General features: G+C 38.7%; 1 protein-coding gene across 2 annotated transcripts in view; it reads left to right on the top strand.

The window, feature by feature from the left end:
• Nucleotides 1-15,109, top strand: part of LOC134800793 (putative divalent cation/proton antiporter TMEM165) — a 44,913-nt gene that overhangs the window by 19,872 nt on the left and 9,932 nt on the right. For both annotated transcript variants that reach the window (XM_063773345.1, XM_063773346.1), the window contains one exon: nt 13,074-13,427. In XM_063773345.1, coding sequence (XP_063629415.1) covers nt 13,074-13,427 — 354 coding nt within the window. The remainder of the gene's footprint in view (nt 1-13,073; nt 13,428-15,109) is intronic.

The raw sequence follows: 15,109 nt of genomic DNA, 5'->3' as shown, positions 1-15,109 counted from the left end.
ACTAATCCAGATCCAATTCATATCCTATTATTAAAATTAGAATACGCCCGAAATTCTATCCAAATGAAACTAAAAAAAAACAACGGGTTGCACTCCGGGAGTGCCGGCAGAAGTGAAAAGTCAATGACATTGTAACAGTTTTTCGATCAGGTCACGTGTCCGTCTTACGAAGCGTCTTACGTCTTACGCTGTCGCGAGTTTAACATTTTTTCCCCATCACAAAAAGTGCACAGCGCCGCTAAAGAAGTTTTCACTTCAAAATACTACAATAAATTAAACGTTTTTCTTGTTTATGAATCGCGTACTAGATTAAACAGTATAGTGCGTAAAGTAGTAGTAGTTCGCAAGGATGCAATTAAGTCGCATAAGGTTGTGTGCTCGTTTCGCGCGCATTAGCATTCGGCGGCCGCCGTACACTCGGCTAAAATAAAGGTCAGCGTGTTTACAAAACGTTACATTACATAAAAATTAAGTACAAATCTAAATTTTTTTATAATGGTTGTTTGCCAACATTTTCAATTCGCATTAACTTTCGGCCAACACTGATTGTGTGAGCGTTTCTTTTATTTTTTGCCATTTTTATATGTTGTGACCTTTTTTGCCACTTTTGTGTTATTTATAGTCAGGATCGCGAGCCCTTTTCATCATTATAGGAGAAAAAAAGTGTCCTAAAATTTCCATACATTTTTCAAACTTTCCTTTTTGTTACCGCCATACAAAGTATATGGGGAAGGGGTAACACAATAGTAAAAAAACTCTGGGACATTTTCTTATCCCATTAGGATCGAAAGAGCTCGTGATTCTGAGTAGAAATTACACAAAAGTGGCAAAAAAGGTCACAATATATAAAAATGGCAAAAAATAACAGAAACGCTCGTGTAATGCTCTTCCATGTAATTCCTTGCAACTAGTGGCTCTGAAGCTGTAGACCTCGCGACCCCCATGGCTCTGGCATTAGTCATAGACATAGTCATAGTATTTATTCAGGAACAATACAGGATTGTGTTTGAAAATACATTGGAAAACGTCCAAAAAACTTGTTGACAAAAATTCTGTGTAATTATCGAACCTATTCACAAAATTTCCCACAAGGTTAAGAAGTGCGACCTTTAGAGGAGAGCATCCAGACATACGAAAACATTTTTGCTTTTGCTGAAACGGAGACCTTCGCTTCGCTCGGTCAAAAACTTAAACTATAAAGTCAAAACAAACTATCATTTATCATTTGCAAAATAAATATCACTTAAGGGGACACGATAAGGGGTTGTGCACAAATCACGCGAGGTTCGATACGAAATATCACCAAGGGGAGGCGGGGTCAAAAAGTAGCCGAAAACACCTCGCGTGATTTGTGCACAACCCCTTAAGGGGCCCACTGATTAACAGTCCGCCGGACGGTATCGGCCTGTCAGTTGTTCGGAACTGTCAAAATTTTGTTCTAACTGACAGGCCGATACCGTCCGGCGGACTGTTAATCAGTGGGCCCCTTTATCGTTTAACAACGAAAAATTATAAAAGTTGAGTTAAATGATTCTTACTCAGCGTGATGTCACGAAATAAGCCACAAGACGCTGATTTTCAGTGACGCCCATGTCCCCAAGGTGCCCATTCAATAAGACATTTATTTAAAAGAAACATGTTGCAAAGTATGGAAGAACCAATAAAGCACAATTGACAAGTACTTATAAGAGGAAACAAAATAAGTGTTTGCAAATCATTATTAGGAATTAACAAACATAATTACTGAAAGCTTTTACCTGAGGATTTTCCCGTAATAACCTCCTCCCACAAAGCCGCTCAAAGATATCTAGCCTACTAGTACATCAGCCGCGTCATAAAAGTGAATCGAATTGGCACTTCATTCAGGTAGATTTGACGCTACTACGATACACACACCACATGTTTACGTCCACGTGTCAGCAGCATAGGGCAAGCCGTGAAGCTCGGGACTAATATGGCGAAAAATCTAAAAAAAAAGAAAAAGTAACCGCCTAAAATGTATTTAAAAATTCTGAAAAAAATACATCGGCTTTTCAGTGGTACATTTTACATTAAATGGGTGCCCCGTAAAAAATATAACTTCGACGAAATAAGGACCACCTTAGTAACCATGGCAACGAGTGACACAATAAAAAGTTGATTCACCCAGGTGACAGGTGTCACACCGTGTGACAGGTGGGTGAATCAACTTTTTATTGTCACACGATCTAGAATACATGGATGTACCTTTTGATTATCATATCACGTAGCCAGTTCAATTTCGCCCACTTGTAGAGATCCTATTGAGATTAGGTGTATATGATATATGTGACGTTACTATCGACATTTTCAAAAGGTACTCTTTCGTTATCAGATGGCACTTTCACGGTACACACGTTGTATAATTAGGGTCGCCAATGTCGCCATACTTCAGGATTTCCCCTGACATGTCAGGATTTTTGGTCCTTTGTCAGGATGGTTGGTCCTTTGTCAGGATGGTTCGTGCTTTGTCAGTATTTTTGGTCCTTTGTCAGGATTTTTGGTCCTTTGTCAGGATTGCGAGGGACTTGGCGAGAGTCAGGGTTTTTTTAGAAACCTCAACTAACTACTAAAAGTTAGGGCCGGTACAGACGAACTGCAACCCGATTGCAACTTGTATACACATTGCAGTCGGGTTGCAGTCCGTCTGTATCGGCCCTTAGTTAAACGTTTGGGTCCACATTTCAACAAAAATCACTGTCCAGGAAATATTAGAATATTGGAAATAATTCTTTTTTGTTACCTATAGGATGCTTTGTATTTTCTCGCTTAGGAAACAGAGGGAAAATGACACCTACCCAACACCACCACCACCACGTGGGTACATACAAAACATGACGAAATAAAATACGTTGAAATCCTTTCCTTTACAACAAGTGACATTTTTTATCGTTCGTTGCACCTATTTTGCAATTCTACATTACTGTAATCAAGAAATTTACAAGTGCAATCGATATTGTGTCGTTCAATCCTTCATTTTAACGGCCTTCTGGACTTGTGGGTATTGCCAGTGCAGTGTCGGGCCCGTGCCCAGGGCCCCCATCCTCAGCAGGGGGCCCCGAAGGACAGACAGTATCAGTATATTTGATTACTTATAATAAATAGAAGATCATAGTAGAAAAATGTTAGTTTAATTCGTTTTCTTTGCTTTCCAAAAGGGCCCCAAATTCTTATGTGCCCAAGGGCCCCAGCATAGTTTAAGACGGCCCTGGGTATTGTCCCAGCCTACGAAGCAGGAGGCCCCGGGTTCGAGTCCTGGTAAGGGCATTTATTTGTGTTTTTTATGTCTATCAGTATCTAAGTAACGGAAATGTTATTTAAACATATAAATATTAAATAATATAGTATATAGATAACGACAACTTTGTTACAATTCCTTTTGTAACACTTGTATTGAGGGTTCATTCGAATAATAAGATAGAGCACATTCGTAATGAAATAACTTTATAAATGATATTGGCAATGGTTAATATGAAACAATGTTCGTTACTTACTAAATAAATTTATTATTTATGTTTTTTTGGGTCAAGATTTGACCTACCTTACAAGATAAGTTCAAGATTTGGAGCTGTATTTATTTAACCACTTCCTGACGTGCAATTGGGGTCATATGTTGAATGATTTCGAGCTGATCTGATGATGAACTGAAGGTGATAGAAACAACACAACCTCATAGTTTGTAAAGAGTCTTGATGTGTAGGGGATTAATATTAAAAGTAAATTAGTCGGCTATAAAATAGATAAAAGCATGTCAAAAATTATATTTTTGGCTAATAAAGTAATAACTTTGTAACTCTGGCTAGGCATAGAGAAAAAAGTACATAGAGTGCTCACTCCATATATCAGTTTTGGTACCAAAACGGCTATTATTTTCGTAGTCCACATCTAGCATCGAGTAGCGGAATTATCAGTACTGCTACTTGACAATACCTAGATGTTGAAGCGAACGAAAAGTCTAAAGCTCAACAATTTTCAGCTAATATAACCGGATTAACCGGAACTCTATTTTCACCTCCTTCTGCTCCTAATATTAGTTGTAAATTGTTGTTTAATACAAGTTTCGTGAGTCGCCACACGAGAGACATCTAGTATCGAGTAGCGGTACTGATAATTCCGCTACTCGATGCTAGATGTCGAAAATAATAGTCGTTTTAGTACCTAAAGTGATGTATGGAGTGAGCACTCTATTCTTACTATATTTCTCTATGCTCTAGGTATTTCATGCCGATCCTCGTCATATTCGAAAAGTATTTGTATATGTAATACATCACTGTCAAATTTCATAAATCATTTTTAAGGTACTACTTAGGATTGACTAAAAACCGGGCAAGTGCGAGTCTGACTCGCGCACGAAGGGTTCCGTACCATAATGCAAAAAACGGCAAAAAAAACCGGTCACCCATCCAAGTACTGACCCCGCCCGACGTTGCTTAACTTCGGTCAAAAATCACGTTTGTTGTATGGGAGCCCCACTTAAATCTTTATTTTATTCTGTTTTTAGTATTTGTTGTTATAGCGGCAACAGAAATACATCATTTGTGAAAATTTCAACTGTCTAGCTATCACGGTTCGTGAGATACAGCCTGGTGACAGACGGACGGACGGACGGACGGACAGCGGAGTCTTAGTAATAGGGTCCCGTTTTACCCTTTGGGTACGGAACCCTAAAAACCACGTCCAAACATGAGAAGTGTGCCCCTAAGTAGTTGATCCCATTCCCATGGATGTAAATTCGCACGTCGCTCCGGTGTGCGAGCGGGACATAGCATACGTGCATAGCTCTGTCACGCTGATACACCGCGTAAATCCTCACTTCATTCGGTCGGAAAGTACCAAAAGTAAATAAAGGAAAAAAGTAATAAATAACACAACGACCTTGGTTACACGACCTCAACACGCGCTTATGAATAATCTCACATTAAATATTTGCTGTACTATACTTGAATTCATTATATGTAAATACCTACAGAGTTGCACACAATGTAGTATTAGTTGCATTAAGTATGTTCTGTATATGTTTATTTTTCCTGATTGTAGAAATAGCCTTATATCCTACTTTTTATTGTCAGGATCAAATGTTTCTATTTTAAGGAATAGAAAATTTAGAAAGTGTCAATATTTCAAAAGCGTTTAACGTAACGTTCTTTAACCTAATTATATACAAAACTGGCCAAGTGCGAGTCTGACTCACATCTTAAGGGTTCCGTATTTGCAACACACAACAACAACAACAACACCACAACAACAACAACAACAGTTCAACAGTTTCCCTTAAAATCGATTCACACTTGACCCTTCTTATAGGTTTTCCTGTAATACATAAAATATATTACTAATTGGACTACTTTTAAAAGTTTATATGTAACACTGACCAAGAAACAAGTAACTTTATCGCCAAAAGGCAAGCCCTGATTGGTTGACTTCTCGTTAGTACTGCGCTATTGCCCAATCGCATGCCTTTACATTTTCGCTGTGCCACAGATAACTCACAAAATACTTTTAATAGATACGCCTTTCAAACAACATTTTAAAAGTTAATATCACTGACTGTACCAAGTAACTTTATCGGCAAAGGGCAAGCCCTGATTGGTTGACTTCTCGTTACTACGGTATTGCCCAATCGCATGGCCTTAACTTGTCACATGTGCCACAGAATAACTCACAATATACCAGGGATCGGAACCGGTATTTTTTAAAAACCCCGAAATAGCACAATATTTATAATTATTTTATGCTCTTTACGTAGGACTGAATCATGTATTTAGGTAACGACTTTGTATTATTAGGTTGTTCCTTTAAAAATGAAATAATATACCAAAGAACGAAAAGAACGTAATAATACCGGTATTTTTGTATGGAGCAAATACCGGTTTCCGACCCCTGCAATATACATTTAATATCGCCGCTATACTTACTCAACCTCGTATCTGCAACACTCATTTGATGACAAAAACACCCGTATTCCGAATGAAAGAAAAGCGACATTTCCCCCAAATGATTGTTGCAGATATGAGGTTGAGTAAGTATAGCGACGATATGTAGACACGATACGCCTCTCGATCAAAAATTTAAAAATGTGAGTGGTCCTTTCATTAAATATTACATGCCATCACACATTTATTTTTATGTACCCATAACACAAGCCTTATTGAGCTTCCTGGGGGGCTAGGTCGATCTGTGGAAATCGTGTAAAAGTCTAAAAGTCTGGCGTATCTGTTCTACTTACGAGTAGTGTCATAGAGTAATATAAGTAAAGAAAGAGTGGTAACTCCATACATCAGTTTTCTTACCAAAACGCGCGTTATTTCGTAGTCGACATCTAGCGTCAAGTAGTGGAACTATCAGTACCCCTACTTGACACGATGTCACAAGTGTAGCTACTGACGAAAAATTTACTACTAAAACAATTTACAACTAATATTATAAGCAGAAGGGGTTGAAAATAGACTTCCAGTTAATCCGGTTATAATATTAGCTGAAAATTGTTGATCATTAGAGTTTTCGTTCGCCGAGATATTTACGAGTATTGTTAACTAGCAGTACTGATTACTGATATATTCCGCTACATGACGCTAGATGTCGACTACGAAATAACGCGCGTTTTGGTAAGAAAACTGATGTATGGAGTTACCACTCTTTCTTTATTAAGGTTCCGTACCCAAAGGGTAAAACGGGACCTTATTACTAAGACTCCGCTGTCCGTCCGTCCGTCCGTCTGTCAGTCACCAGGCTGTATCTCACGAACCGTGATAGCTAGACACTAGTAGACAGTTGAAATTTTCACAGATGATGTATTTCTGTTGCCGCTATAACAACAAATACTAAAAACAGAATAAAATAAAGATTTAAGTGGGGCTCCCATACAACAAATTAACGTGATTTTTGACCGAAGTTAAGCAACGTCGGGCGGGGTCAGTACTTGGATGGGTGACCGTTTTTAGGGTTCCGTACCCAAAGGGTAAAACGGGACCCTATTACTAAGACTTCGCTGTCCGTCCGTCCGTCCGTCCGTCCGTCCGTCCGTCCGTCCGTCCGTCCGTCCGTCCGTCCGTCCGTCTGTCACCAGGCTGTATCTCACGAACCGTGATAGCTAGACAGTTGAAATTTTCACAGATGATGTATTTCTGTTGCCGCTATAACAACAAATACTAAAAACAGAATAAAATAAAGATTTAAATGGGGCTCCCATACAACAAACGTGATTTTTGACCAAAGTTAAGCAACGTCGGGAGTGGTCAGTACTTGGATGGGTGACCGTTTTTTTTTTGCTTTTTTTTTTGTTTTTTTTTTATATGGTACGGAACCCTTCGTGCGCGAGTCCGACTCGCACTTGCCCGATTTTTGTTTGCCGTTTTTTGCATTATGGTACGGAACCCATCGTGCGCGAGTCCGACTCGCACTTGCCCGGTTTTTTATATTACTCTATGTTAGTGTCATATGTAATCTTCAATCATGCTGTGCCGAAGTTCATTGACCTTATTTGCAATGTCTAGGGGCATTATAAATATTTGATTAGATCTATTATAATAGTGATATGTTTGTTTATTCATAGTTAACATAACCATGTATTCAAATGTTTTGCTAAATAAACATGGGCTGTGCAAATTGTGATAAAATACTATTATGTTACTTCCTCTTAGGTAGGTACTAACTATTTATATAAGTATATAACAGACTAGCGTAAGAAACTAAATCCTCTATGATAGCTGGCGCGGTGCGTGGTTGCACGATGGGTATAAAGCGGATTTATGAAATTATGAAAAATGGTATGAGCAACGACCTAGCGAGGACGCGTGCCGTGCGACGGTCTAGCCAGGGATGTTGCGAATATTCGCATCCGCATCCGCGGAACATCCGCATTATTTTCAACATCCGCATCCGCATAAAATCGATGCGGAGCATCCGCATGATGCGGATGTCTACCAAGTCGGTAACAGGAACGTATTAGCGGCGGCGCCGCCGGCGTAAGTGCTAGGTAATTTCGTCATTATATATAACGAAATCGTCTAGATCCCGAAAAGTCGGCCAAGTTACTGTTTATTAAATAAAACGCACCTATATTCTTGCTCAAATACTAAACGTTACGTTTTTTTTAAAATAAAAAATGCAAAATGTAATATTTCACGTTTTTTAAGTACCAAATCTTGACATCCGCATCCGCATCCGCGGATGTGAGGCTTTAAATATCCGCATCCGCATCCGCGGATGTCAAAAAATCTGCATCCGCCACATCCCTGGCTAGACACGCGTCAGCGACAAGAACTAGGTTTTATTATAAAAATATATGTGAAGCCTACTGTATATATTTGCTAAGCCTATTTGTGTTAGCTGAGCCCACAATAAAAAATGGTATAGAATAAGTAATTTCTCGAGTTAACACATTAATTGCCACTAAGTGCTACGGGTTTCGCTCGTAGCGCGCAGCCACGGTTTTGCCGTATGTAGCGCGTAGTCGCTACGAACAGTGTACCCGACAGTCGGGTTCTTGGCCCTGAATGTGTTATAATTGGAATCACGCTCGACATACAATTTCAAATTGTCAGCAATCCTGAAATACAAAGTATATGCCTCTTATTGTTATATGATCTCTATTAAGTGACATTTTCTAATGGCTATGGATTTTATTGGCACGCAGCAATATGTTTTATGTTTGTATATAATTTCATACATTAGAATCGGCGAGCTGAAGTACTTAGATAATCTAGATACTTTCTTTAAATATGTTTTTGAAGAGATCATGTCACAGATAATGTCTCGGCGTAGACTTAAACAAAATGTCACATTTTTAGATCAAATACTTATAACACAACACAATATATTTTTCATCACACTTGCTCGGAAAAGATGTATTTACACGTAGGGCTTGCGGGCGGGAAATTGAATTTTTCGCCCTAGGGCGGAAAAAATCTTTTCCGAGCAAGTGTGATGAAAAACACTTATTTACACGTAGGGCTTGCGGGCGGGAAATTGAAATTTTCGCCCTAGGGCGGAAAAGTGTTTTATACAGAAGTTTGTTTTTATTAATTCTCCTTTTTTTCCTTACAAGTGTGATGAAAAACATTGTGTGTGCCACGGGCGGTAAAGAAATTCCGAACTCGTGAACATTTTAAGCCCTCGCTTCGCGTCGGGCTTAAAATTGACACTCGTTCGTAATTTCTTATTTCCCGCCCTTAATACACAATGTACTAATTCGGTAGTCAACAAGAGCGAATTTTAATACAAACTTCAAGCTCATAACGCCTTATTGACAACAGACAAATACTTTGATGCGACGTAAATTCAGATTAAGCCCATTGACACATAGATTGCACCATCTATCGCCGATAAGGTATCTAGTACGCATCTCTTTTTAGGGTTCCGCAACTCAAAGATAAAATGTATTCGATGACAAACTTATATTTGCAGTTGTCACCCTACGTTAATATTGCTGATGTATTGGGTTGGGAAATGGCAAAATCAAGTTTTTATATTCATCATCATAAGTAGCGGATCAGACTTCTTCTTCTTTCCATCCTGTTACCCCCTGCTGGGGTGTAGGGCTCGAATCTTTTTCTTCCACTGACTCCGGTCCTGGGCAGCTTGGGTAGCCTCCTCCCACCCCATCCCCACTACACCCAGCTCTTGCTCCACAGAACGGCGCCAAGTAGATTTAGGGCGACCATGTTTCCGTTTGCCGGGCATCTTCCAGGTCAGGGCCACTTTGGATAGGTGGGTGTCAGGTTTCCTGAGGATATGCCCAACCCAATGCCATTTCCGCGTCTGGATCTCCTTGTGTACGGGTGCTTGTACTGCTTGTCCAGTTATTCTCCATAAGTGAGCGTTTGTGATCCAGTTAGGCCAAAAGATACGTAGGATTTGCCTTTTTGCCTTGCGGATCAGACTATGCGTCATAATATCTACTTACCATTCTCTAATACTTAACAAAAAGAGATATCTATGTATCTATATGTAGAACAATTAGATTGTGACAGGTACTTTTGATTGCGAACTGTAGGAGTAGAGTTATATCTCTAGTTCGAACAGTATTCCAGGCAGGTACTATTGCCGCTTTATTTAATTCGTTACTATATAATAAAGATAAAGAAATAAAGATAGTTCATTTTTCAAGTAGGCATATTACAATGCGCTTATGAACGTCAAATAAAACTACACCGGCTCTAACCCTACACTCACAGTTTATTTACTTCAGAAGTATTACCTAATACGGGACCCTCGGTGCCTGAGTCCGTATCTCGTTTGGCCGGTTTTATCTATCGTTCTCTTTTATAGCTCTTCCTTTGTTTGTATGAAATTATCTTATTACTCGGAACAACCCATATTTTTCGAGATATGCACTACTTTGTACCTATGTGTCAATAATTAGATATTTCTCTAAATTACCTTGTATTTTAATAGTCTTAAATATCTGGGAGACCGAGCTTTGCTCGGAAAAAATAAAAACTCAAAAATGCGCGTTTTCCCAGAGATAAGACCTAGCTAGGTCGATTTATCGGCCCCGATAACCCCCATATAGCAAATTATATCGAAATCGTTAGAGCCGTTTCCGAGATCCCCGAAATATATAAATAAACAAGAATTGCTTGTTTAAAGCAAAAAGAATAGATAGTAGGGGTCCTGTCATTGTAAATTTTGTAGTCACAGTAAATTTACTGCCATCTATCGACACACGACTAAAACTCAAAATGAAAACGTATAAAGTTATCAAAAAATGTATATATATGTATAAATGATTTTATTATTTTTATATCATTTTGATCCATGTTCATTCACTGATATCTATGTGTTAAAATTGTTAAATATGAAACGGTGTCGTCACGCCATCTAGCCGAGGATAGGCTAAAGGTGTGTGCGGCATCTATTCGAGAATGACTTTTACTTGAATTCCGAGGCACGTTTTTTCCTTAGACTTTATTCGTCTTTTTAAAGGTATTACATTAAGTTATTTAAAAGACATTAAAAGTCACCTCGTACGCGCGTACATAAAATAAGGGTGTTGAATTTTACCAATAAATTACAAGTGACATTGTACAAATGTATGTACAGTGTGCTATTTTTTACCCGACTAAGGTAAGGTAATGAAAGGGTAATTATTTTACCAATTTATGTAATTGTACTAATTGTATATATGTTTGTATTCTTGAATTCTTGTATTCGCTCAGAGAAGATTGGTAGCATGTTTAAAACAAAGTAAAATGTTTGGAAAACGCCATTCCCCTTCGAGCAACACCGGCTTCCGACACATCGGAAGGGAGGGGCCCAAGCGATATCTCACCGTACAAATCTTTCTGCCATTTTTCGCGGGGGGAAAGGTGCACACAGTCGCACTTCTCACACACTTACATACAAAATCCAATCTGTAATGACGACACAAATACATAGAAAATGACACACGTCAAAGACAAATCTTGCAAACCTCGATCTCTTTTTGTGTACGGACGAATGACAAGTGTCACAACACGCACACTAACACATTTTCGTTAAAGTATGTTATTGTATTCTGAGAGATAAGAAGTCGGATTTGTCGCTCGACCGATCCGCAATTTGTACTGAGCTAGCAAAATCGATAAATCCAACAATTACATGAGACTAAAATATAATAATTGTGTTTGAATGTAATTAAACGTATGATATGTAAAAAAAAAAATTACATGTGAAATGTAACACTTTCTTTTTGCAAATTTGATGTCCCCGACCTCTTTTTATAACAAAGAACCGAGCAAACAGGCATTTTTGTGCAGCAGTGTTCACGCGCGCGTCTGGACTCGGTCTAGTGAAAAATCCAAGTGCAACTAGTTTTATTACCCGCGCTAGATTAGATTGACGCGCTAATCTTGTACCTCGGCAGAGGGGAAATAGTGCGAATGCCGCCTCCCTTCCGTGTTGCTCGAAGCCATTCCCCATAGCGCTGACAGGACATCAACGCTCAAAAGACGTTAGTGTGGGATGGCCCTGTGTAATGTACTAGTATTATCGTACAATAAAACATCGTATTCTTTAAAATAATGTAGCCTATATACTTATAGTTATAGCACAGAATAAATAATAGTACTAGTTATAGTTAAAATTTAAATAATAACCCTTCACCACAGAATAAATAATAGTACAAAGGACTCACTCTCTAACAAAACGCGTCTGTTACGATCAGCACAGATATGGCCGCTAGGTGGCGACAGCGCCACGCGCGGCTTATGGCAAACCCCAAAATTGGGGCCGAACGGATGTACTTTCAGCTACCTGTAGCAAAGCGACGAAATCGCGGAGTGAGCCACGCCGCCTTCACGTAGTTGCGTATTGCGTACAATCTCGATGAAGGAGCTACCCGTCTTAGGTAAATCATCTCGACGGTCTATTTTCTTAAAGTGGGTAGAAATATTCTACCTAAGTATAAGAGTAGGTATATAATATCCTTACGTCACATACATTTTAATTAGACATCAAAATCTATGTGTATTTAAATTATTTTATTATAACGACAAATATTTGTATGCGATAGTGTGCTAAATCTACTTAGCTTGTATCGTAACCCAAAATCTTAGACAAATAAAACTTATATAATAAAATTTATAACTTTATCACAGGTAAACTAGAAAAAGAAGATATACCAGCTCGTGTTACACGTGCTCAATATCAGTGTAATAACTTCTTCCGTACCTTAGTTTCTGTGGACAAAAGTTTTACCTTGTCTGTATCGCATGAAGATCAGTACTACTACCACCAGTTTTGACATTGACATATTCACTCACGTCTAAGTTACTTACTTTCTATGCATCTCGCTCGTACTCGCATATGAGTACAAGCGGGATGTATAGAAAGTAATTTACTTAGACGCGAGCTAATATGTCAATGTCAAAACTAGTGGTAGCCGTACAGTATCGAAGCGTCGAAAATGTTCGTCGGGCAAGCCAGAACTTTTTTCTCTATCTCTTCTTTGAGCATTGTTAATAATAGTTTTTAGTTATATGACTCTTAATAATATCAAAAATTTCTAAAAACAGACAGTATTCCTTCATAACTTTAAACATGAATAAAATTATACCATAGACTTATCTTTCCAGCGCGCGGCAACCACCGGGAGCTTCTGGCAGGGCTTCCTCGCCTCCCTATCCGTCGTCATAGTCTCCGAGCTCGGCGACAAAACCTTCTTCATCGCCGCCATCATGGCCATGAAGCATCCTCGCATCATCGTCTTCGCCGGCGCCATATCTGCCCTCGTCTTCATGACAATCCTATCTGCCGCTTTCGGCTGGATAGCGACATACATACCAAGGATATACACGTATTATATCAGCGCAGCGCTCTTCGCTATATTTGGTATCAAGATGCTAAGGGATGGGTGGAAGATGGATCCGAATGAGGGACAGGAGGAGCTGGAGGAGGTGCAGAGTGAATTGAAAAGGAGGGAGGATCAGGTTTGTGTTTTGTTTTAATGTTCACTGAATTCTTGCGAGGTTTCTAGGATTACTTCTGCTATTTCATGAACTAGTTAGAGAGTTTTTAATCTTATATCCATACTTTGCGAGGTGATAAGATATAGGTTATGCTGAACATCTTTTATTATGAGACAAACATTACAAAAAATGGTTGTTTGATAAATTTCGATCAGATTGATTTTTCTATGGGATACCTATGCCGCGCTAAATTTTTGCTATTGGGATCTCGGAATTTGGGTCATAGTGAAAGTTGTTCAGTGGGACCCACTATTCCTAACAATCCTAACCTAGCAAAGAATATAACTAAGAGTTGAACCCTGTTAGGTATTTTCCCTAAAAGACTCGTAAGTTTCGTAAAAGTAAAAAAAAAAAATCTCTAAATTATGGCTGAAGAGGTTTTAAACGAAATAATATTACCTATACGATTGACTCTTTTTTGTTCGCGTTTAAATGTTATTTTTAATCATAGATTAATTTTTATTAATAACATTCTACTTAATCGTGAAGATCAGTGTTAGGTACCGATTTTATCATATTTTTACCGGATAGCATTTTAATTAAAGCAAATGATTAGCAAAAATGACAGGTGAAAACATAGATTAGATTGAAAGGCTTGAGATTGGTTTAAGCGATTAAATTGTAATCTGTTTATCAGTCGGTATGAAGCAAGGAGCTTATCGTGATTTGTTTCTATCTATCTTTTGTTTAAATCTAAGATAATTTATACATGACGCGTTTTATCCTTACACAAAAATCTGATTAGATATATCAGAGATATGTGCTCTGTAGGTACCTAAATATAATTGATTATGGTTAGGTATTTTAAATGGGTACACTATAAATGATTATATGTTTACGTGCGACGTACTTAATACTTCGACATAATTATATCTTTAGGTATCATCTCTCAGATAAAAATATTGATCAGTTCCATTCTAATGCCTACTAAACTTTTCTTGAAGCTAATTTTACGGCGTAGGTAAGTCACGCACTTATTTACAGTCACTCGTGTGACATGTTTCGGTGAGCCAAGGTGAAGACTTTCAAGCACCAACAAGCACGAGTAGCGTTCATGAAAGCCGCGCCGCTGTTAGTGAAAATGGATACCTATAGGCTCTCCATTCTCTATGTCGTGCGAGTAAGGTAGATGTCCGAAGTGTCCGTCACTGTCCCAGTACATGTCATCTTTAAACTTAAGTCCTTGTCAATAGAGGTGACAGTAGGGTGTCATTTATTGGGTATTAGAATGTCGAGCACTGGGACTTTTACCTTATCTAAAAATACGTGAGTAAAACCGTAAAATTAGCTTAATGTTAGTATGGCTCACGACAGTTTAAATAAACTTTTCTTGACTGATTGACACCGTACAAATAAAACTAGGCAGCTGTAGGAAAAGCGAGGAACGATATCTGCTTCGTAATTCGTTCCTTAGATCTTCGATAAATGTTTAGATTTTAGGACAAATGTTGAATTCCTTCAAATGAGTAGTTAGAATTAAAACAGAAAAAAAATGGAATCAACTTGAAACAGGAGCCGTCAAGAGAGCGCGAATCGCCGACCGGCTCCCATACCAGTCGTACGACCGGACGGTCGTCCCCTGGACTACCTTTAGAGCAGCACTCAAGTCCGAGAGCCACTCCCGAAGACCCCCTACCCGGTCC

Source organism: Cydia splendana, chromosome 20 (assembly GCF_910591565.1).
Source record: "Cydia splendana chromosome 20, ilCydSple1.2, whole genome shotgun sequence".
Classification (NCBI taxonomy): Eukaryota; Metazoa; Arthropoda; class Insecta; order Lepidoptera; family Tortricidae; genus Cydia; species Cydia splendana.
The sequence above is the reverse complement of the archived record's forward strand: the minus strand, read 5'-3'. Positions and strand labels throughout refer to the sequence as shown.